This window comes from Myotis daubentonii, chromosome 5, assembly GCF_963259705.1.
Source record: "Myotis daubentonii chromosome 5, mMyoDau2.1, whole genome shotgun sequence".
In the NCBI taxonomy this organism is placed as follows: Eukaryota; Metazoa; Chordata; class Mammalia; order Chiroptera; family Vespertilionidae; genus Myotis; species Myotis daubentonii.
In genome coordinates, this window is record NC_081844.1 from 77,727,812 (window position 1) to 77,749,010 (window position 21,199).

The 21,199-nt window shown below is 50.3% G+C and overlaps 1 protein-coding gene across 3 annotated transcripts in view; it reads right to left on the bottom strand.

Annotated features, from left to right (window-relative positions):
• VDAC1 (voltage dependent anion channel 1) overlaps positions 1-20,800 on the bottom strand; it is a 28,751-nt gene extending 7,951 nt beyond the window's left edge. The window contains exons 1-5 of one of the 3 annotated variants that reach the window (XM_059698388.1): positions 20,648-20,800; positions 10,067-10,139; positions 9,491-9,540; positions 8,582-8,734; positions 8,442-8,494 (exon numbers count right to left, since the gene is read on the bottom strand). In XM_059698388.1, the coding sequence (XP_059554371.1) occupies positions 8,442-8,494; positions 8,582-8,734; positions 9,491-9,540; positions 10,067-10,133 (323 nt within the window). In that variant the 5' untranslated portion in view covers positions 10,134-10,139; positions 20,648-20,800. Of the gene's footprint in view, positions 1-8,441; positions 8,495-8,581; positions 8,735-9,490; positions 9,541-10,066; positions 10,140-16,038; positions 16,142-20,647 lie in introns of those variants that run through there. The other 2 variants (XM_059698390.1, XM_059698389.1) reach the window with 2 other exon arrangements.
• Between the last annotated feature and the right edge of the window lie 399 nt (positions 20,801-21,199).

Genomic DNA, 21,199 nt, shown 5'->3' on the forward strand with positions numbered 1-21,199 from the left:
TGAGGCATCTATCAAAGCCTCAAGGACACTGAGGCTGGGGCCAAAGGACTTGAGAGACTCCCAAGGGCTTACACATGGGGCAATGGGAGCATTGTAAAAAGTAATATCGGCAGCCCTGGCCAGTGTTGTTACGTGGTTAGAGATCTGGCTCGTGCACAGAAGGATCAGAGGTTTGATTTCCGGTCAAGGGCATACCTGGGTTGCAGGTTCTTGATCCCCGGCCCCAGCAACCAATTGATGTGTCTCTCTCACATCTCTCTCTCTTTCTTCCCCTTCCCTCGTTCCCTTCCACTCTCTCTTAAAAAAAAAAAAAAAAAAAAAAGTAATCTCAGCAATACATTGAAATATATCAAATATGTTTAAATCTATTAATTCATAACAACAAAACACACACATTAGTCAGCCTTAGAGGCTAGAGAACCAATTTGTAATTTTGAAAAGATTAAATAAAAAAAGGAATTAAACATTTCATATAGTAACTATATCTCAAATAGTAACTATAACTAAATAGTTGATGAGAAGTTTCTCTTTAATAAAATATTCTAGCTACAAATGAAGAAGGAATTATCACCAATTTGCAACCCTTAATGAGTGGGTTGGCAAAATATGAAATTCATAATGCCACTGAATTGTACACTTAAAGATGGTTGAGATGAATGACGCCAACATGCACGAGAAAACAGGCCTTCTTTGTGCATCCCAATGGAATCTCTAGAGCACCGTGTATTTTAGTACCACCCCCCATCTACACTAATAAAAGAGAAAAATGGTAATTGGCGTACGAGCTACCCTTTTCATTGGCTAATCAGGGCTATATGCAAATTAACTGCCAACTATGATTGGCAGTTAACTGCCAACTAAGATTGGCAGTTAACTGCCAACAAGATGGCGGTTAATTTGCATATGTAGGCACAATGCAGGGAGGCGAAAGGGAAAGCAGGAAGAAGCCCTCTGCCACTAACAGTGATTGGAAACCCAGGGGGGAGCTAAGAGCTGGGGGGCAGGGCAAAGGCCGCCTTTGCCCTGCCCCCCAGCCATGATCGGAGAATCAGGTGCCTTTTCTGCCCTGGCCAGTGATAGCAGGAAGTAGGGGTGGAGCCAGCGATGGGAGCTGGGCACGGTCGAAGCTGGCAGTCCCAGGAGCTAGGGGTCCCTTGCCTGGGCCTAAGGCAAAGCCCACGATCGTGGGGCCGCTGCAGCCGCGGGTCCCCGCTGCCCGGGCCGGACGCCTCAGCCAGAGGCGTCAGGCCTGGGCAAGGGGCCGATCCTGTGATTGGAGGGTGATGGGGGTCAACACCTGAGGGCTCCCAGTATGTGAGAGGGGGCAGGCTGGGCTGAGGGACACTCCCCCCCACACACACACCCAGTGCACAAATTTCGTGCACCGGGCCCCTAGTGGAATATAAACATGATGAAGCCTCTAGACCAGTGGTTCTCAACCTTCCTAATGCCACGACCCTTTAACACAGTTCCTCATGTTGTGGTGACCCCCAACCATAAAATTATTTTCGTTGCTACCTTATAACTGTAATTTTGCTACTGTTATGAATCGTAATGTGAATATCTGATATGCAGGATGTATTTTCATTGTTACAAATTAAACATAATTAAAGCATAGTGATTAATCACAAAACAGTATGTAATTATATATGTTTTCCGATGGTCTTAGGCGACCCCTGTGAAAGGGTTGTTCGACCCCCAAAGGGGTCGCGACCCACAGGTTGAGAACCGCTGCTCTAGACTTACAGGAAATAGGGGGAATATCTAGTTTCAACAAATAAATTGCAAGGGGTGCCACTTATTAAAAAAATAAATAAATAAAATAAATTGCAAGGGGAAAAACAGAGAGGAGAATCCAAAATTAGGAGCCATATAAACCAATTTTTGCAATTTTGCATGGACAATTTTTGATTCTATAAAAATTATGCAGCCGTAGCCTGTTTGGCTCAGTGGATAGAGCGTCGGCCTGCGGACTGAAAGGTCCCAGGTTCGATTCCGGTCAAGGGCATGTACCTTGGTTGCGGGCACAACCCCAGTAGGGGGTGTGCAGGAGGCAGCTGATCGATGTTTCTCTCCCATAAATGTTTCTAACTCTCTATCTCTCTCCCTTCCGCTCTGTAAAAAATCAATAAAATATATTTTTAAAAAATTATGCAATTTGAACAGAATGGAGATTTGCCCATATTAAGGAATTGTGATTTTTTTTAATTTTTAATAAATCTTTATTGTTCAGATTATTACAGATGTTCCTCTTTTTTTCCCCCATATCTCTCCTCCACCTGGTTCCCATCCCACCCCATGCCCTTACCCCCTGCCACTGTCCTCATTCATAGGTGTAAGATTTTTGTCCAATCTCTTCCCGCCTCCCCCACACCCCCTTCCCCCCAAGAATTGTCAGTCCACTCCCTTTCTATGCCCCTGCTTCTATTATGTTCACCAGTTTATTCTGACTTAATTTTTAGGTTCACTTGTTAATAGGTATTTATTTGTTGTCACTTTGTTGTTCATAATTTTTATCTTTACCTTTTTCTTCTTCTTCATCTTCTTAAAGAATATCCTTTAGCATTTCATATATTCCTGGTTTGGTGGTGATAACTCCTTAAGCTTTTTCTTGTCTGTGGAGCTCTTTATCTGACCTTCAATTCTACATGATAGCTTTGCTGGATATAGTAATCTTGGTTGTAGGTTCTTTCTATTCATCACTTTGAATATTTCTTGCCACTCCCTTCTAGCCTGCATGGTTTCTGTTGAGAAATCAGCTGACAGTCGTATGGGTACTCCCTTGTAGGTAACTGTTTTTCTCTTGCTGCTTTTAAGATTCTCTCTTTGTCTTTTGCTCTTGGCATTTTAATTATGATGTGTCTTGGTGTGGTCCTCTTTGGATTCCTCTTGTTTGGGGTTCTCTGCGCTTCCTGGACTTGTAAGTCTATTTCTTTCATCAGGTAGGGGAAGTTTTCTGTCATGATTTCTTCTAATATGCTTTCAGTATCTTGCTCTCTCTCTTCTGGCACCCCTATAATTCGGATGTTGGTACGTTTGAAGTTGTCCCAGAGGCTCCTTACACTATCTTCATATTTTTGGATTCTTTTTTTATTTTGCTTTTCTGGATGGGTGTTTTTTGCTTCTTTGTTACTTGGCTGGGTTGCATCTTTGACTTGATTCTTGGGATCCTCTAGTCTGCTGTTGGATCTCTGTATTTTATTTTTAATTTCAGTCAGTGTATGTTTAATTTCTGACTGGTCCTTTTCCATTTTTTTGGCATTCTCATTAAGATCCTTGAAGGTCGCCGAAACCGGTTTGGCTCAGTGGATAGAGTGTCGGCCTGCGGACTGAAAGGTCCCGGGTTCGATTCCGGTCAAGGACATGTACCTGGGTTGCGGGCACATCCCCAGTGGGGGATGTGCAGGAGGCGGCTGATCGATGTTTCTCTCTCATCGATGTTTCTGACTCTCTATCTCTCTCCCTTCCTCTCTGTAAAAAAATCAATAAAATATATTAAAAAAAAAAATCCTTGAAGGTCTCACTAAGTTCCGCAGATGTTTGTAGAAGATTCTTGAGTAACCTTATAACTGTGGTTTTGAACTCTATGTCCTCCATTAGTTTGCTTTCCTCCATTTCTTTCATTTGTTGACATGTTTGTCTCCGCATTTTGGCTGACTGCGAGGACCCGCTGTGTCTATAGTGGAAGAACTGCTGTGCTGGAGACACCATTATGGGGTAGGACTTGCTTCAGTGGGGCTTTGGTGCTCACTGAGTCTGCTTCTTGAGTGTGTCCCTTATGGATGTGAGGAGTTGAAATCTGGTATCTAACCAAGGGTACCCTGGCTCCTGGATCTCCAAGTCGACCACTGTGTGAGTCCACCCAGCAGGAGCTACAGCGATATCAACAGATTTCTCCTCTTTGTTTGGGGTTTGGAAGTTTTGAAGCTCTCTGACCCAGCTGTTGTTTGTAGAATAGGCTGCAAAAACGCAGGTGATTCCTTGCGCCACGGGCACAGCTTGGGCAGGGATGTAAATTGAGTGAGGTGGGGTCTCAGAGAATCACCAGGGCGGAGCAAACAGCAATGGTTGTCGTCAGCGTCTCCGCGACTCCGACTCCGCGTCTCTGCGTCCCTGAGTCCCACGCCCCCACGGCAACAATGATCCCAGCGAGCAGCTCTGCGAGAAAGCAACCCTCGCTTTCTGACCTGCTGCAAGACAGTCCAGTTTCTCCCCGTAGGAGTCTGGGACCTCAGAATCTCGCCTTAAACGAGCTCAATGCATTCGAGAGCTTGTATCCCTTTCCGATTGAAAAAAACCGTGCATCCAGTTGCAGCCCGCCTCGCATGCGCCCCCGTACCTCTGTTCTTGGTGCCTCTGCAGCTCCTACTCAGTCTCAATGCGCTTCTTTCTTTCCTTCTAGTTGTAGAACTTCCACTCGGCCAGCTTTCCCGTGGTTCTGGATGATAGCTGTTTTGTCTTACAGTTGTAATTTCAGTGTTTTTGTGGGAGGCAGCACGCACAGGTTTATACCTTACGCCGGCATCTTGGTTCTCCCCTTGTGATTTTTTTTTTTACAATGTGATGATATTATAGTTATGCTTTTGTAAAAAGGAATCTTAATAAAAGTGTAACATGCTAATTAGACCGGATGTCCTTTCAGACAACCTTCTGGACAAAGCTCGGGCTGTGAGGGAAGCCCGGGTCCCAGGTGCCAAAGGGAAGCCAGTGCCAGCAGACGGGGGAAGGAAGGCCTGCTCTTGCACAAATTTCGTGCATCGGGCCTCTAGTATTAAAATATTTACAAATGAAATTGTATGATATATTATTTGCTTCAAAATAATCTGCAGGTGGGAGGGATTAATTATGGATGCATAAAGAAAACATGGGTTGATGATTCTTAAAGCTGGGTGATAGGAACATGATAAGGGTTTAATATAGTTTTCTGCATTCTTTTGTGTGTTTAAATTTTTTCATAATAAAAAAAAATGTGAAGGTTAAACGTCCCAAGTCCTCAATGAGACAAGAATTCCAGAGGTCATCGTTGAAAATAAGGCCAAGACCCTTCCCAAGGGACACTGACACCTGCAACTTTCATACAAGTTGCTTCTGCACATTTTCACAAACTTTGAAGGAAAGGCATAACCACCAAACCAATTATCTCTCGATCAGAAAAGCTCAAACCTGTTTTGGTGTGTCTGCTCTTTGGGGGAAGAAACCTGGATTTGGGCCAAGCATCTATCTGGCACCAGGCTGGGTAGGATGATTAATGAAAAGACAGCTGCTCAGGGGCTGACATTTAGATAGAGAGGGAGGCCAAGAAATGTAAAAAGTGGGCATCTCATAACGACTAGGTGAAAAGCTGCTGCTGACCACAAAGTGTGAGGCCTGGGCAGGGCCTCTGACCACTGGTGTGCTCCAGCTGCCCTGACCGTGTACACAGCACCTCCAGTGTCACCCTGGGTTCTGGCCAAGGACACGAGGTCCCCGGAGAATGGGCAGTGCTGGGGTAGTGACTCAGGTTTCTCTCCAGGCTTCTGATCTAAGGAAGCATTCCACTGCTCGCTCTTTAAACAGTGGTGCTAATTTGACAAGCACCTGAGAGGGGCATGACTCTGATTTGTGGTTAACGAGCTGGCTGTACCTGTGTCAGGTACTCAGTGTGGGTGCTGGTCCCTAGATGAAGTCTGTAGCCTCATCCAGATGTGGTCTACACTCCGCTCCTCATGGAAGCCAGGATGCTTTCCCAGACCATAACCCTCAGGCACTCTGGAAAGCCAGCTTCATTTCCAATCTACATGCTTGTCATCAAAACTTTCCTCGGATACCCAGTAGAACGTGTACACCTTGCGCCCACAATCTTGGTTTCAAAACACCCTTCTTCAATTAAAGAAACCAAGGGTTTTTGGAGAAATGGTTGACAGCAAGGCTAGGGAAGAGCAAGAAGCAGCTGAGTCTGGAATATCTTCTGAAGAAGTACTCAAAAAAAAAAAATGATAGAGGCTTGTCCAAAATACATAGGATGTCAACTTGAAGGTGCTCCCAATGGCCATATCTGGGGGCAATATGGGTAATAAAATAACAGTAATGGATTATAACCCATAGAATAAAATTTCACGAACCCATATTGATATAAATAAATAATTGGTAAAATAAATAAATGGAAAAGAAAGAAAAGCTCTTCCTTACAGTAGAATCCCAATTAATCAATGCAGACGGGATGATGGGAACAGGAAATCACCATATGATGCTTGCCAACCGTAACTGTTGCAGGCAAGCATCACCAATTGATACTAATATTTGTGAGTCAAAGTGTAAGAAACAGAACGTTAGCATAGTCTCAAAGTATCTCCCCACAAGATACTTACTATTTACCAAGAAAAAAATAGTATCTTGATAGAAAAACCAGGCAAACACCACTTTAACTAAGTGATGCAAGTCCGTGCCGTGTCACCAGTAGTGACTCATACTGACATACGTAAACCTCCTGATATCACACAACACAGCAGCACTTCTATGGTTGTCAAAACTGCAGAACCTGAGGTTAACTACGAGGAAACATCAGACAAATCCAAGTTGAAGAATTCTATAAAACAACTGGCTAGTCCTCTTTAAAAGTGTCAAGGTCACGAAAGACAAAGAAAGACTGTTCCAGATTAGAAGAGACAAGGGAGACTTGACAACTAGATGCAATGCAGTTCCCTAAACTGGATCACGGACCTCAAATAAGGCACCAGGTAGTTAGCAGCAACATAATTTCCTGGTTCTGGTCATTATGGATAGGTAAGATGCTAACATTAGGAGAAGCTGGGTGAAGAGTATAAGAATATACATTTTTGTATATGTTAACTATAAAATATTTTGAAAAAAAAGTTAAATAAAAACCTTCCCTCTTATGTGTATTACTGCAGGACCCAGAAACTCTGCAAAACTCCCAAAGGTAGTAGGAAATCCCTTATAAATTCCAAAGTGTGCCACCTAGGGCAGGGGCAAAGTCCTAGGCAGCAAAGTCAAGCCTGTGGGCAGGTCCAGCAGCCTCTTATCCTATCAGAGGCTTCCTCTGGGCACCTTCTCCCATCAGGGCAGGGTGCAGAGACAGGAAGTGGGCCGGCAGGAAGCCAATACTCCTGCAGGAGAAACTCCAGCAAAGATAAGAACAAGAGTCAACTCAGCTCCTAACCAACGGTCTTCAGATCATCCATAACCAACTTATAAGAAGACTATGACCCCCCGAGGCAGGAGCCCTGTCCACCCAGCCCCTTGTAGTCATCCTCCACCCTGTACAGTGTCTCAACTCAGCCGATTCTCCCTCTAATAAACACCTGTCAAGGGGTTGTGGGTAGTAAAGGGTAAAGGGGGCCAAATATATAGACACAGAAAATGATTTGACTTGGGGTGTGGGCACACAATGCAATATATAGATCATGTATCATAGAAATGTACACCTGAAACCTAAATAACCTTACTAACCAATGTCACCCCAATACATTTAATATTTAAAAAAAAACACCACTTGTCAGAGGGAAAGGAAGAGAAGAAGAAAGGAGAAAATAAAATGGAATGGCAAGCTGTGGCTAGTGCAGCTCAGTTGGTCGGGCATCATCCCATGCACTGAAAGGTTGCTAGTTCGATTCCTGGTCAGGGCACATGCCCAGGTTGCAGGCTTGATCCCCAGTAGGGGGCATGGAGGAGACAGCCAATTGATGTTTTGCTCTCAAACGGGTTTTTCTCTCTTTCCCTCTCCCTACCTCTCTCTCTAAAAATCAATTTTTTAAATAAAGAAATTATAAATTAAAATTTTTAAAAAAAGATGGAATGGCAAAAAATGAAATTCAGAATGCCACTGAATTGTACACGTAAAGATGGTTGAGATGGTAAATTTTGTAAGCATATTTTACCACAATTTTTTAAAACTAAAATATGAAATTCAGTACATGCCCTTGAGCCTGCTATCAGCACGCAAAATCCCCTTCCCCAGGTTTGGGAGACCTGCTGCCCGGGGCAGGAAAAACAAGGGTGTGTTCTAGAAGAGAGCGATTCCAGCCACTGTGAAAAGTGCCCAGCAGGTGAGGCCGACCAACACACCATCTTGCCTCCTGATGTGCCCAGTGACCATCAAGCCTAATCTGTTTGTGGCTGGAGAGCCTGGGGCAAAAAGTGTAGCCTCAGGAGCCACCTTGCAGTTAAGCCCACACACCGTGTGTCCGTAGGACGTGGGGAGAGGGCCCAGGCCTGAAAAATGGGGCTGGCACCAGAGATCAGTTAGCCCTGCATCCAGATGTCGCCCACTGCCCTGAGCCTCGGCCACATGCATTACCAGCAGCCTCACTGGCAGGAACCGGAGTGTAACTAGACCAGAAATCCTTCAGCCTCTGCGGCTGAGGCCAGAACGATTACAGTGCAGAATCTTACTATAAAACACAGCCAAGTGTCCTTGCAGAGAAAACAGATGAGATTCTTACCCAGTGTTTGGGGAGAAGGATGAATCAAAGGTCAGCTTCAGTCCACGTGCAAGCTGAACGGAAAAGAAATTCGCCAGTAGGTTTAGTCACGAGGCAGGCTAGCAGATGCCAATTAACAACACTGTCTTTTCGCAGGTTACCTGGTCTTCCACAGTAATCTCCGTGCCTAGTGTGTTGTCCGTGTTCCATTTCTCCGTAAATGTCAGACCATATTCAGTCCACCTGTACTTGGTTTCCAGACTGCCTGCCACTTTGGTGGTCTCGGTGTTGGCTGAACCTGAGCTTGTAAATTCCTTTGAAGGAGAGAGAGAGTCACAACCTGCGTATCAGCACTTCACTTTACATCCTTCCAACCCTAAACAGGCTGTGCTCCCTTTATGCAGGAGGGGACAGCCTGCATGTGTGGGGCTAAAGGTAATGCTCTAACTCGTTTAGATATGTAAGGAACAGAGGGGGCTAAAGGAACCTGCTAAGGAAGAGAACCTATGGGCGATTCCTTATCAGCAGACAGCGTCCTTCCTCCCCAGTAACTCGGTCTGTACAGCAAGCATGTCAAACTCAAAGGCTAACACGGGCCAAATACACAAGGCATGCAGCCTGCAGGCCACGAGTTTGACATGCTTGCTGTGCAGGAAGGCACTGCTCCTTCCATCCTGCCTGCAGCCTCGTAAAGCAAGAAAGCACTGAGCTAACGCTGACGGTGCAGTAATTCAACCCCAAAACGTCTTCCTTCCAGCAACTACCACAAGCACAATCTAAAACAGGCTCCTAAGATTTTTTGAAATAATTATGTGGCATTAAATACAGATCAATTTTAAAATAAAACTGACACCTGCCCCATATACCTGGGAGTGTTAACAGCTGCCAAACTAAGGACCTATTAGTACGGTTCCCCTGGGCCACCCATTCCACAGAGGATGCAGTAAGTGTGACAACTACAAACTGCCACAAACGAAAAAGTCCCTTCATTGGACTCTGCACCCAGAACACAGCAGTTATATATTGATCTACAATAAACACCCATGCTCCATGAGGGTCAGACAACTTACCAGTCCACTCTCAGATTTTGTTTTCAACTCAAGCTTTATTAAGCCAAATCCTAAAGAAAGAAGATGGTAACTGTTAATAGGTTAGCTAAGTAACCGAGAGCAGCATCTCTGCCTCCCTTATGCTATTTTAAAATGGCGTGAGTGCCGAGGGCGCCTGTCTGCATGGCCGCCTGCCTGAGTGCAGAGCTCAGCTGCCATGGCGCAGCGGCAGGCAGACAGGCACACACCTGGCCCCCACCTGCGCTGCCAGCAGAGTCGGAGAAGAAGGTGCATGACCGCGTGGGCACATGCCTAAGGATGGGCTAAATTTAGAACTCGCTCTCCACTGCGGCAGCATCCACAGCTGCTGCACACCTGGGAGAGAGAACAAGCATGTCCACCTGTCTGCAGCAGCTCATGAGGCTGCCCCTACTGGGTGCACCACCGAAACTGCCTTCCTAGCCACAGGGAGCTGATCTTTTTTCCGGGGTGTGAGAGATCTGAGAGCTGACTGACCCAGGTCTCTCTATGATGGGCAAAATCCCAAACATGCCCATCCAGTCTGTGAGCTGGGAGGCCGCCCCACGCAATACTCACCATAGCCCTTGGTGAAGACGTCCCTGGCGGACTTGCCAAGATCAATATACGTGGGAGGCACAGCCATCTTCTGCTACAATAAAAGAACCACCAGAATAAATGCATTGATAATTATGGAAATTAGTTGTCCATTAATAAAATTATTAGATATAATGAACCACCAATAAAAAGCACCAGCGCCGAATTCCAGGTGCCTTGTTCTCTCAGGTGGACAGAAGCCGGTGCTGTCTCATGCTCCTTTTTGTGGCCAGAGTGTGAGACACCCAGTAGGCATTTGTTGACAGCAGATAGCCTGACTTCAGACCCCTTCTCCTCGGCAGCCCAGCCGAGCACAGGCCCAGCGTATAGTAGGAGTCAGTAAATATTTGCTGAATGAATTAATTGTCATGAGCCAGCTACTTTACTGAATTGCAGATCTCTTGCCAATAAAAGATATCGTCTTACAAAATTTCAGCTGCTAGAGCATTAAATCCCCAGAATAGAAATCAGAGCTTTTCATGGCAACCTATTTTCGATATGGGTCTTGATTTCCTTAATTCAACCAATATTTTTTTAATATATTTTCACTCATTTCAGAGAGAAAGGGAGAGGGAGAGATAGAAACATCAATGATGAGAGAGAATCATTGATCAGCTGCCTCCTGCACGCTCCCCACTGGGGATCGAGCCCGCAACCCAGGCATGTGCCCTCAACCGGAATCGAACCGGGGACCCCTCAGTCCGCAGGCCGACACTCTATCCACTGAGTCAAACAGGCTAGGGCTCAACAAATATTTATAGTGTATCTAATATGTGCCAGGATGGACCCAACTTTTCACAAAACTTTTGCACTTTAGAGGAACCCACTTTTAGAGTATCAGACTCCTCACAGAGAACAGAGTGAACCTTAGGCAACTCTTCACATGAAAGGCCATGCAAGCCCATCTCCCCCAAAATTTTAATTCAAACATTTAGTGAGCACCAACGTGACTTTATTTTTTAAAACCAACTATCAAAGTACTAGTTGGGATTGTTGCTTATCACGAAGTCAGTCGACAAGCATTTATTTATTAGGCACCATGGTATTTAAGGAAGGCAAGTCATTCAAACAGTCCTTGCCCCACAGACCACACCACATGCCTAAAAGGACACACTGTGTACACAGAATTAAATGCCTAGCGCCAAACAGCATCATCTTCCGCATCTTCTCCCTCCCCAAAGCCTTTAGCCAGAAACTTAATTAACCAGAGGATGGTTCCATTAATCTGTGAAATGCAGAGTACCTAAATAACCGACTGCTGCATGCACCCCATCTGAACCCACATTCACTCACACAAATGAACACCGACATGGCACATTCCTGGTAAGGGGGACCCCCAGGAAACAATGTCACAATCGAAGTCCCATTCCTGACCAAGGCCACTGCAAACACCTTGCAGAGAGCCCACAAAACCAATGAGCACTTTGCAAAAGAAACAACTATATAGACTTACAAAGTAAAATTGTGGTCCAGGTCCTATGTTACTCTCTTCAGAGGTTCTGCTCATTCTGTCAGAACCCAGTTTGCTGTCAGAGCAGAGAGCAGCCCAGTGAGCTGCTTACACTATCCCATTCTTGTTGCTGTTACTTCTTACACATGATCAGTCCGGAACCATGGGCAGCTCAGTCCACATTAGGGTCAGGGCACAAAGAACCCGGGAGAAGAGCCATTCCAGGCCTTCCCCACAGGCTCGTTCAAGTCTGGAGACTCCCCTTCCACCCCAAACAAACCCCATAGGCATGCCCACACCAGGGACAGACCAGGAAACTATGCCCCAGGTCCTCCAAAATACCCCAGCCTGAAGCATATGGCCCAGCATGGCCCCTCCCAGGAGCAATGAGACAGCCCTGGACACATCTCGGCGAGGTCTCCACCAGAGCATTCTCCACCCCCAGCAGCACTACCAGGTACCAGTGGACTGAGCACCCCTCTTCAGTGCTGCCTCCTCCCCAACTGGGCCCCAAACTCAGCCCCGGGATGAAGGGGAGAGCAGTCCAGTGGCCTGAGCTCTGGGTCAGCTAAGACCTCCCTGTGCCCCAGGGCCAGGGCCTTCCCAAGCACCGCCCCCGGTTCCAGGACCAGCCTCATAGACACCGCGTCTTTCACATCTGGACAGGCCCGTCCCCCATGGAAAAGGCAAACACTCACCATTTAATGTTCCCCAAATGCCCTCTTATCACTCATCTCCAGAAACAAACAGGCAAAGCCACCTGTCAAAAAAACACTCCACGCACAGCAAACATCACCCTAAGGACAGGGCCACGAAGGGGATAACCCTCCAAGGACAAGGGAGCTGGGTTAGCAGAGGAGGCTCTGATGAGGCCAGGCTCTCCTGGCTCCAGCTCAGCACCAAACTCACCCCTGGACCAGAGGGCACACCCACCAAGGGGGCAGGGGGATGGCTTCCCCTCACTAAGGCCCCCCCAGCTGCCTAGGTTGTAGCTTCCCCTTCTTTTTGTGCAGTCTTCCTTCACCCTGTCTCCTGCTGCATTTATCTGAGGGAAGGCCCAAGGCCACTCTGCCTCTGAGAAACTCAGCCTTTTTACAACTGCAAACGGCCAGAAAATGCCATTGAACACAGTTCTCAGCACCCACTTCAAGAACAATTTTATGGTAGAAATAATGATTCCATTCATGTTTTCCAGGCCAGCGCTGGAGGAAAGGGAATCCAGCATTCTGCTTTCTCATTTAATTCCCTGCCTGCGCTAACTTGAGGCTGAACCCTGGCCCTGGGCCCTCCCTCCACCCCAATCAGCTCACCATCTGTCCCCACAGCATCCACCACGTGTTTTCAGAAGCCCGGCCTCCAGAGGCTGAGCCGGAAGCAGAGCACTCAACATGGGCAAAGCAGGCAGCCCTGGACAGGCGGAAGTCAGAAGGCTGTGGGGGAAGGCAGGACCCAGGTCTGTGCCTGGTGATGGCTTCAAGGCACGGCCTGAGGAGCACAGTTGCCCAGGAGAAGTGGGAAGTGAGGGATGGGCAGGGCCAGCTGAGCAGACCTGGCTGCAGTCACTGATGACTTTGAGAAGGACCAATAAATCATACCAAGAGACAGGAGTCCCTGGTTCCCCTCCATTGCCTGCCAGCCTACCTACCCAACCATTCCCTGGCTGACCTTGAACAATTATGCAAGCTCTACTCCAGCTCAGGAATGAAAATCCAGCCCATACTAGAAGCTCAGAGGGGAAAGATAGTATACCACCCAGCATGTGTAACATTTACATAACCTCCGGCTTGCGGGGCATTTCCTCCTTGACTTGGCAACTGCATGACAGTGACAGCTGCTCTGCTCCCAGCCCCTCCAATACCCCTACAAATGCACACCTACCCCCCAAATCGCACCCTTGAACTCAAAGCATCCCAGAGCCTGTAGTGCATAAATTTATCCAAAACATGGAAAAAACTATGAGTACAAAGATGCCAAGGCCTGGCACATAGTAGGTGTAAATGCACAATGAGCATCAAAGTGTTTTTATAGGAGGAAAAAAAAAAGACACTAAATATCTGGCAACAGGGACTAAGTAGGTGACAATACAACTAGGAAGCAGGAGCTCCCACTGCAGCACCACCAGGGCTAAGGGATGGGGAGACCCACAACGAGCATCCCTACCCCCACCTTGGCCTGAGGAGAGCTGAACTCAGGCTGAGACCAAGAAAGAGCCTTCAGAAGTGAGCACCGCCACTCTGACCTCAGAACCAAGCATGGACTTTATTCTAAGGGCCTTGGGGAACCACGTTAGAGGGAATGACACACCTGTGTCTGGGAAGCTCACTCAACCAACACGCTAACAAAACTACTGGTATGGAAAACAGTCACTCCCATTCACGCCAAATGGGAGTGCTAGGTACAGCACAACCCTCCTGGAGCCAAGTACTGGCAGTGCCACTTAATGGAGGCATGCATTACCCCGCGGGGCAATCCACCGCCAGGGACTCACCCACCATAGTCCCCAAAGCAAGCAAAGATGAGGATGCTCACTGCAGTGTTATTTGTAACACAAAACCCAGAAGCAATCTGAATGTCCATCAATAGGCAAAGGAACGAATAAAAATTAAGGTGCTCGCAAACTAAGGAGCACCATGTGGTAAGCAAAACGAATGAGGTGAATGTATGCGTGGTGGCACAGAAAGCTATCCAGGATATAGTTAAATGAAAAAAGGAAGTCACAGAAAACTTGTAGTTCCATGGGATTAGAGCAGGGGTCCTCAAACTTTTTAAACAGGGGGCCAGTTCACTGTCCCTCAGACCAATGGAGGGCCGGACTGTAGTTTAAAAAAAAACTATGAACAAATTCCCATGCACACTGCACATCTCTTATTTTGAAGTAAAAAAACAAATGTTTTCGGCAGGCCGCGTGTGGCCCGCGGGCTGTAGTTTGAGGACCCCTGGATTAGAGGATCGCCTTTTCACACACACATCTGTACATGCTCACGCATTTGTGAGTGAACGGAGCGCCTGGGGAAGGATCGAGCCCATCTGCAAATGGGGCTGCCTCAGAGCTGCTTCTGGAAAGGAAAGGGGGTTTAAGGGGGGAGTGGAGTTAAAATAAGATTTTCATTTTTTATTCTACTTCAATATTTAAGTTGTTTCCATATATTGATTTTTTTTCAAGTTAAGGACAGAAAATCTAAAATTTCAACCAATGTGTCTGCAACGGAGGCACGCTGCCCTTGCAAGGCCGCCAGTCACATTCATTCTGAAAGTCTGTTGCAGCAGGAGCGCCAGGAGGAAAAGCCACCTACCAGATTCATCCACACTGAGATGCAGGGTTAACAAGCAAGGCCTATAGGGGGCTCGTTCTACTCCCAGGTGAACGCCTGCGCTTTGGCCACCCTGCCCGGAGGCAGCAGGGCAGAGCTCCCTGACTTCAGCGAGCGTGAGGACTGCCGGATGCACTTGTTCAAAAGCCTCCCTCTCAGCCTTTCGCTGCCTAACAGGCAGGACAGCCTGCAGGCGCCACTGAGAAGAGTGGGCTGCTTGCTCCCTGCACCGAGCACCCCAGGACTCCCAAGGGAAGTACGCTCCTTTCTCTGCAGAGGAGCCATCAGGTAGCAGAGCCTTCGTGCCCTCAAAGAGCCACAACCACTGCCATGGCTGACACAGGGAGCAAGTGGCCAAGGCCCCAAAGCTCAGTCCGGAACAGCTGGGAGGAAAAGTCTTCCGAACACAGGTAACACCCAATGGGCTGAAAGACCATATTATCTTCAAGAGCAAGGGTATCCCAGGACTAGGACTAAACACCAGGAGCCAGCCTGCCACAGCATTCCCCAGCCCATCGGGGTGCCCGGGCAGCAGGACACAGTGACGGCGGGAAGGGGTAGGAGCCTGCAGAGGTTCTAGGCCGCGCTGGCCTTCCCTAGCTGTGTCACTTTGGACAAGCCACTGGTAACGTATATTCCCAGGGTCTCGTTTTGCTCATCTATAACATGGAGCAAACAATAGTAGCTCTAGGCCGGAGTTGCTGCAAGCAAAGGCAGAGCACGCAGAAATGTCCGGCACACGAGCACTCAATAAATGGTAGTGGTAACCGCGATCCATTATTCTGGTCGTTGTCTGCCCATCCAGATCCACTCCTCCTCCATCCTGCTCTGTGCCCCAAGACCCGGTCATTACGGACTGCTATCCATGGGCTACGGCTGGGTTTGGCCAACAGGAGGCATCAGCAGAAAGTGGGAGTGAGGCTGGGGCACTCATGCCCAGGCTCGGACCTCAGGTGGGCAGTGACTACTTTCCACTACCCAAGCCCACAGTTCCTGCCAAGGGGCCCCTCCCCGTTCCAAAGGACCCCTGGGGCCACGGCCCTTGTCTGGTGTCCCACCTTCTACCCACACCTTTGCAAATGATCCCTTCGTTATGCTTTTTATTGCCCTGTGTGAGTGTGTATCGGATTCCTGCGAGGTCCATGACCTACAAGGCAATCATCACCATCACCATCACCATCACCATCACTAACCTAGATTTCCCTTGGGAAGGGAGAGCTGCAGGAATGCCTTTGGCTCCGCTTTTTCTCTAACACTATTATTCCAGGTGGTTTGTCAGGGCAGAACTGCGCCAGCCTATCGGAGGAACTTCGGACCGAGCAGGGATTAGTGCAAAAGCAGAAAAGCAACTTCCCAAGCCGGAGGCTAGCCCAGCTCTGAAAGCCAGTCTGTGGGGCCAACACCATCGGGAGCCTCCTTACATACTCTACCCCATACTTTCTCACCAGAAAGAGGCAGGCCGGAACAGCCCCTGGCTGGGACTCCAGGGTGCTGGCAAAGCCGGTGTCCCATGCTCTGGGAGCAGGTCTGTGTTTTCAGTGCAGCTGTCTTCCCCTCCCCCTTCCACATCAGGCTCTAGCGGGGGCAGCAAAGCTGTTGCTTCTATTTTAAAACATGCTGGGAGCTGGGCCACCACCAGCACAGCCTTCCACCAGCCTCAAGAGGATGTAGCTGACATGGGGGCAGCCTGCCCACCCACCCACCAAGGAGGCCTGGGCAGGCACACAGCATGCCCAGGTCTGGGTCCCAGCCACACCCAGGGCTTCTGCCTGCTCCCGAGTTCCCTGGAGCCTCACACCTGGCTTGACCCGCCCGGGTTAAAATAGACGGTGGCTAGGCAGGTGGACTTCGGAGTCAAGCAGCCCTGAGTTCCGGTCCCACTCTACCTCTCTCTAGGTACGTGACCACCCGCAAGTCACAACCTGGCCGCACCTCCCTGCTGGCTGGATGGAGGGATGGAGGGATGGAGGGCCGGAGGGCGCCGCAGGGGGTCCCTCAGACCTGCACCTCAATTTTTCTCCAGCTCTAACATGGGGAAAGAGCATCACTGTGAGGACTAAATTAGATGAATATAAAGCACTTAGTATAGTGGGTGGCGCCTGACAGGTATGCAACAAACACAGGTATTTTATCACTTTCATTTTCTGTATTTCTTATGATAATTAGGGCTGCTGTGCAGGTTGCTGAAAGGTCACCCTGAACCACAGGGTCCAGAATCCTCCCCGGCCATAAAGAGGCATTGTTTAGCTGAACAGTCCAGCATCCCAGGAAGACCGACCCTTCTGAACGACTCTCCGTGCCACTGACCTTGCGACAGAGGGGTAACTGCACTGACCGCTGCCCACTGACAGCTGGCCTGCACCCAGCTATGGACCTGCTCACTCCGATCAGTGTACAACAGCGGTTCTCAACCTGTGGGTCGCAACCCCTTTGGGGGTTGAACGACCCTTTCACAGGGGTCACCTAAGACCATCGGAAAACACATATATAATTACATATCGTTTTTATGATTAATCACTATGCTTTAATTATGTTCACTGTTAACAATGAAAATACATCCTGCATATCAGATATTTACATTACGATTCATAACAGTAGCAAAATTACAGTTATGAAGTAGCCACGAAAATAATTTTATGGTTGGGGGTCACCACAACATGAGGAACTGTATTAAAGGGTCACGGCATTAGGAAGGTTGAGAACCACTGGTGTAAAAGAATAACTTCCCCTCTGAACAGCAAATTCTACTTTTAAAAGGTGTTCACACTGATTAGGTCCTCACCATGGCCCCTGGAATGACAACTGTGGTGGGAAAGCACCAGCATGGGGGCGGGGGAGGGGGAGGGTCTAGAGCCAGACAGGCCGGACCCCAGCCCCACTCCTGCTGAGCTGTGTGACCTTGGGTGGTTACCTCGCTTCTCAGCGCTCAAGCTTCCTGACCTGACATGATAACCATACTCTACCCCCCTGCCCCCACCCCCCCACTTGTAAGATGGTGGATTCGTGTCACACATCATAAGTCAAGGCCCCAGGGCTCTGCTTAGCAGGCCCTCAATAAACAATGACTGATGATGGATCCCACTTTTACAGTGGAGAGATCAGACCTGTACTAGACTCTCGGACCCCTGTCAGAGCTGTGTGCTGAGCTCAGGCTGTCTGCAGAACTCTCCAGCACAGTTCTGGTTAAAGGGCCTACATTCCCATTCACCCTCACGCCTGAGAGCAGGCAGGAAAAGGGAGCGCTGTGCTCAGGCCTGCGGGAAGAGTCCACTGCTCACCTTTCTTCAGGGGCTACCAGAGCCGTCTAGGGGGAGCCCAAGGCCACAGACCCTCTGGGCACTGAGGGCCCGTCTTCAGGCCTGGCTGGCCCTCAGCCGCACACATGCCTCTCTGTCACGACCACCAAAGATGTCACATCGACCACCAAAGATGTCACATCGTGAGAAATGCCGTCAAGGGCAAAGAGGACTGCGGTGCCTCGGAGCATTTTACCGGTAAAGGTGGGGGTGAATGAAGCCCATTACTACCAGCTTGGAGGTCGCGGTCCACACCTGCCTAGTGTTCAGCAGGACCGTAGGCCCACCAGCAACTCCTCACCATACGGCCTCCTGAGCCCCTATGTTTGTGCCTACGGAATCGCAGAAATAAAACTGCATACCGTAATCAACTGAGAGCAGCCCAGCTCCCCAGCCAACTCCAGCAGAAGCCATCAGAGAGGGAAAAGGCACCAGGCCCGAAGCCTCTGGGAGAATTCCCGTTCACCCATGTTACCCCCCCACCCCCTTCCGCAAGCCCAGAAACACCAGTCCAACAAGTTTCCACAGGACTCAGGGAGTCACAGCATGAAGATAACATGTTTAACGCAGTTATTTCAAATAAGAAACAGTTTTGCCTCTCACTGCTCCAGGGCTGTACATACTGTTGCAGCTCCTTAAATACTGTGTGTGGCTCTCTGCTAAGCAAGGCTGTCTTCTGGAAGTGAGTGAGATGCACGTGTCCCTCACAAAGGATATGCAGGATCCAGGGCCTGTGGTCTGGGTCTATGGCCACTGCATACATCCAGTCAACAATGCCACAAATACTCAATGAGCTACTGTACGTCACGTGCTGGAACAGCAAAAACCATCCTCTCAATGAGGGTGAGCAGACCCTTAAATAAAAAGCAAGTGTATGTACCTCACAGACCCTTCTCAAGTGCCCACTGTGCGCCAGGTGGCACCAACCCAGGCACTGAAAACAAAGCCGCCTGGGGCTTAGCCCTGCCGGTGCAGGAACTCCGTCCACAACTGGGATGGAGAGAAGGAAGACAGGCCCTGGGCTGCCTGCCCTGGCCTTGCCAACAGCATATGAGGCAAAGGAGCCATCTCCGTATCTTCTCTGGAGAGAATGGTCAAGCAGACAGGGGCCTCGGATGACACCGGCCTAGGCTTAGCCCAGGTCCGCACCTACATTCAACTTCCTGCTCCAGCCTGACCCTGCCTGTCTTAAAGGATTTTTCATGAATATCCTGAAAATTACTCAATACCTGGCACACAAATGCTTAATAATACCTAATGTTTAAAATAACAGGGGTTATGTGTGTCTTTTTAATGTTTTTTTTTTTTAGAAAGAGAAACATCAATGTGACAAACATCAATCGGTTGCCTCTGCCATGAACCCCCACCCGATTGAACCTGCAACCTGGGTATGTGCCCTGACCAAGAATCCAGCCGCCACCGACCTTGGCGTGCACTGGGCGACGCTCAACCAACGGAGCCACACCAGTCAGGGCAACAGGGGCTGCGTCCATTGAACCCTGGATTTCCAGAACAACACGTGGAGCAAACCCGGCTACTGGGGAAGGGTCAGGTCCTCCTAAAAAAGCCTCAAGGGTAAGGGTCATGGCTTCTAAGGAGGCCCTCCCCTTGCCAGGCACTGTTCTGGAGGCTTCATGTGCATCGATGCATTTTATTCTTCCCAAAAACCCAACGAAGGAGGTGTAATTACTCCCATTCCACGAATGGGAAAACTGATGTGTGGTGCCCTCCCAGCTGTGTGACCTTGGACAAGTCGCTGAGGCTTCGGGCCTCTAACCCAAAGGGTTCTGAACCGGCTTCCTAAGGGCACCGCCACATTTGATTAATGAATGAGAGACCGAAACAGGGATCCGGCGGCACACGGAGAGGCCACATGGCTCCGGGGCCGCCTTTTCCCAGGCCTGACCTCCGGCCATGGCCCCAGCCCCGGCCCCGGCGGCCTAAGTCGACTCTCCAGTTCCGCCCCGCTGGCGCTGGCACACGCGGACAGTGCAAGGCGCCAGCTTCTCCGGGCGTGGGTCGGGCAGGGCGCGAGGGGCTGGGGGCGCGGGCCACGGTCGTCACAGGAGCTCACCCCCGCGGCGACAACGTGGCCCCCACCTGCCCGTGGGCTCGGCCCGGCGAGCGTGGGTGGCGGGCGGGTGCCTGGCCGACTCGCTCTGGCTGGATCGAGGGCCAGAGGGCGCCGCCGGAGAAGGTCACCTAGACCTGCAGCCGACCGGGCCTCCAGGCGCCGGCCGTGCCCCTCCGCCAGCACGTCCCCGCGGGCCTGGCCGCAGCCGCCGGCGCCTCCGATGTCCGGCCTCCCGCTCCCCGACCCGGGCCGCTCGCACACGCCCGCGCGGCCTGCTCTGCCCGCCGCTGACCCTGCAGGCCCGAGAGGGCCGCTCCCGCTCCCGCCGCGCCCTCGCCCAGACCTCCCCACCTCCTCCCCCTCGGCTCCCCCGGGGCCCGGCGCACGGCCCGGGGCGCAGGCAGAGCCCAGGCCCCTCTCCGCGGCGCCTACCTCAGGCTGTGGCGGCGGGTTCGGCAGCGGGTACGGCGGGGGCTGCGGCGCGAGGAACCCAGCGAGCGGCGGGACCCAGGGCGGGGCGGCGCGGACGGCGGCGACGCGGACCCGCCCCGACCCTGCCGGTCCCGCCCAGCGCGCTCCGCCCCAGGGCCCGCCCAGGGACACCGCCCCGGCCCGGTCCTGGCTGCTGGTTCCGCTCCCGAGCCGCGCGGCGTGTGCGGGCTCGCGGGAACGCCTGCGTGCGCTCGGGCACGGGTTGGCGGGGCTGATGTGCGCGCGGTGAGTGCGTGCGCCCGGACAGGCGTGCGGACCGCCAGCGCCATGCAGTCTCTGCAGGAAATTCCGCGGGGCTTGAAGCCTCCGAGGCGGGGAGTGTCCGGGTTGGCTGAGCGGTAGCCGGGATGCCCTGCACTAAGGCCGACTGCCGGGTCCTGGTCCGCCTGCTCCGCCTCGCCACCCCAGCCCCTCTCCCCCGGGAGCTGATGTGGCGGTGACACTGGGCCGTGGAGACCTAGGCTGGGTGGACGAGGTGACCCCGGATGCCCC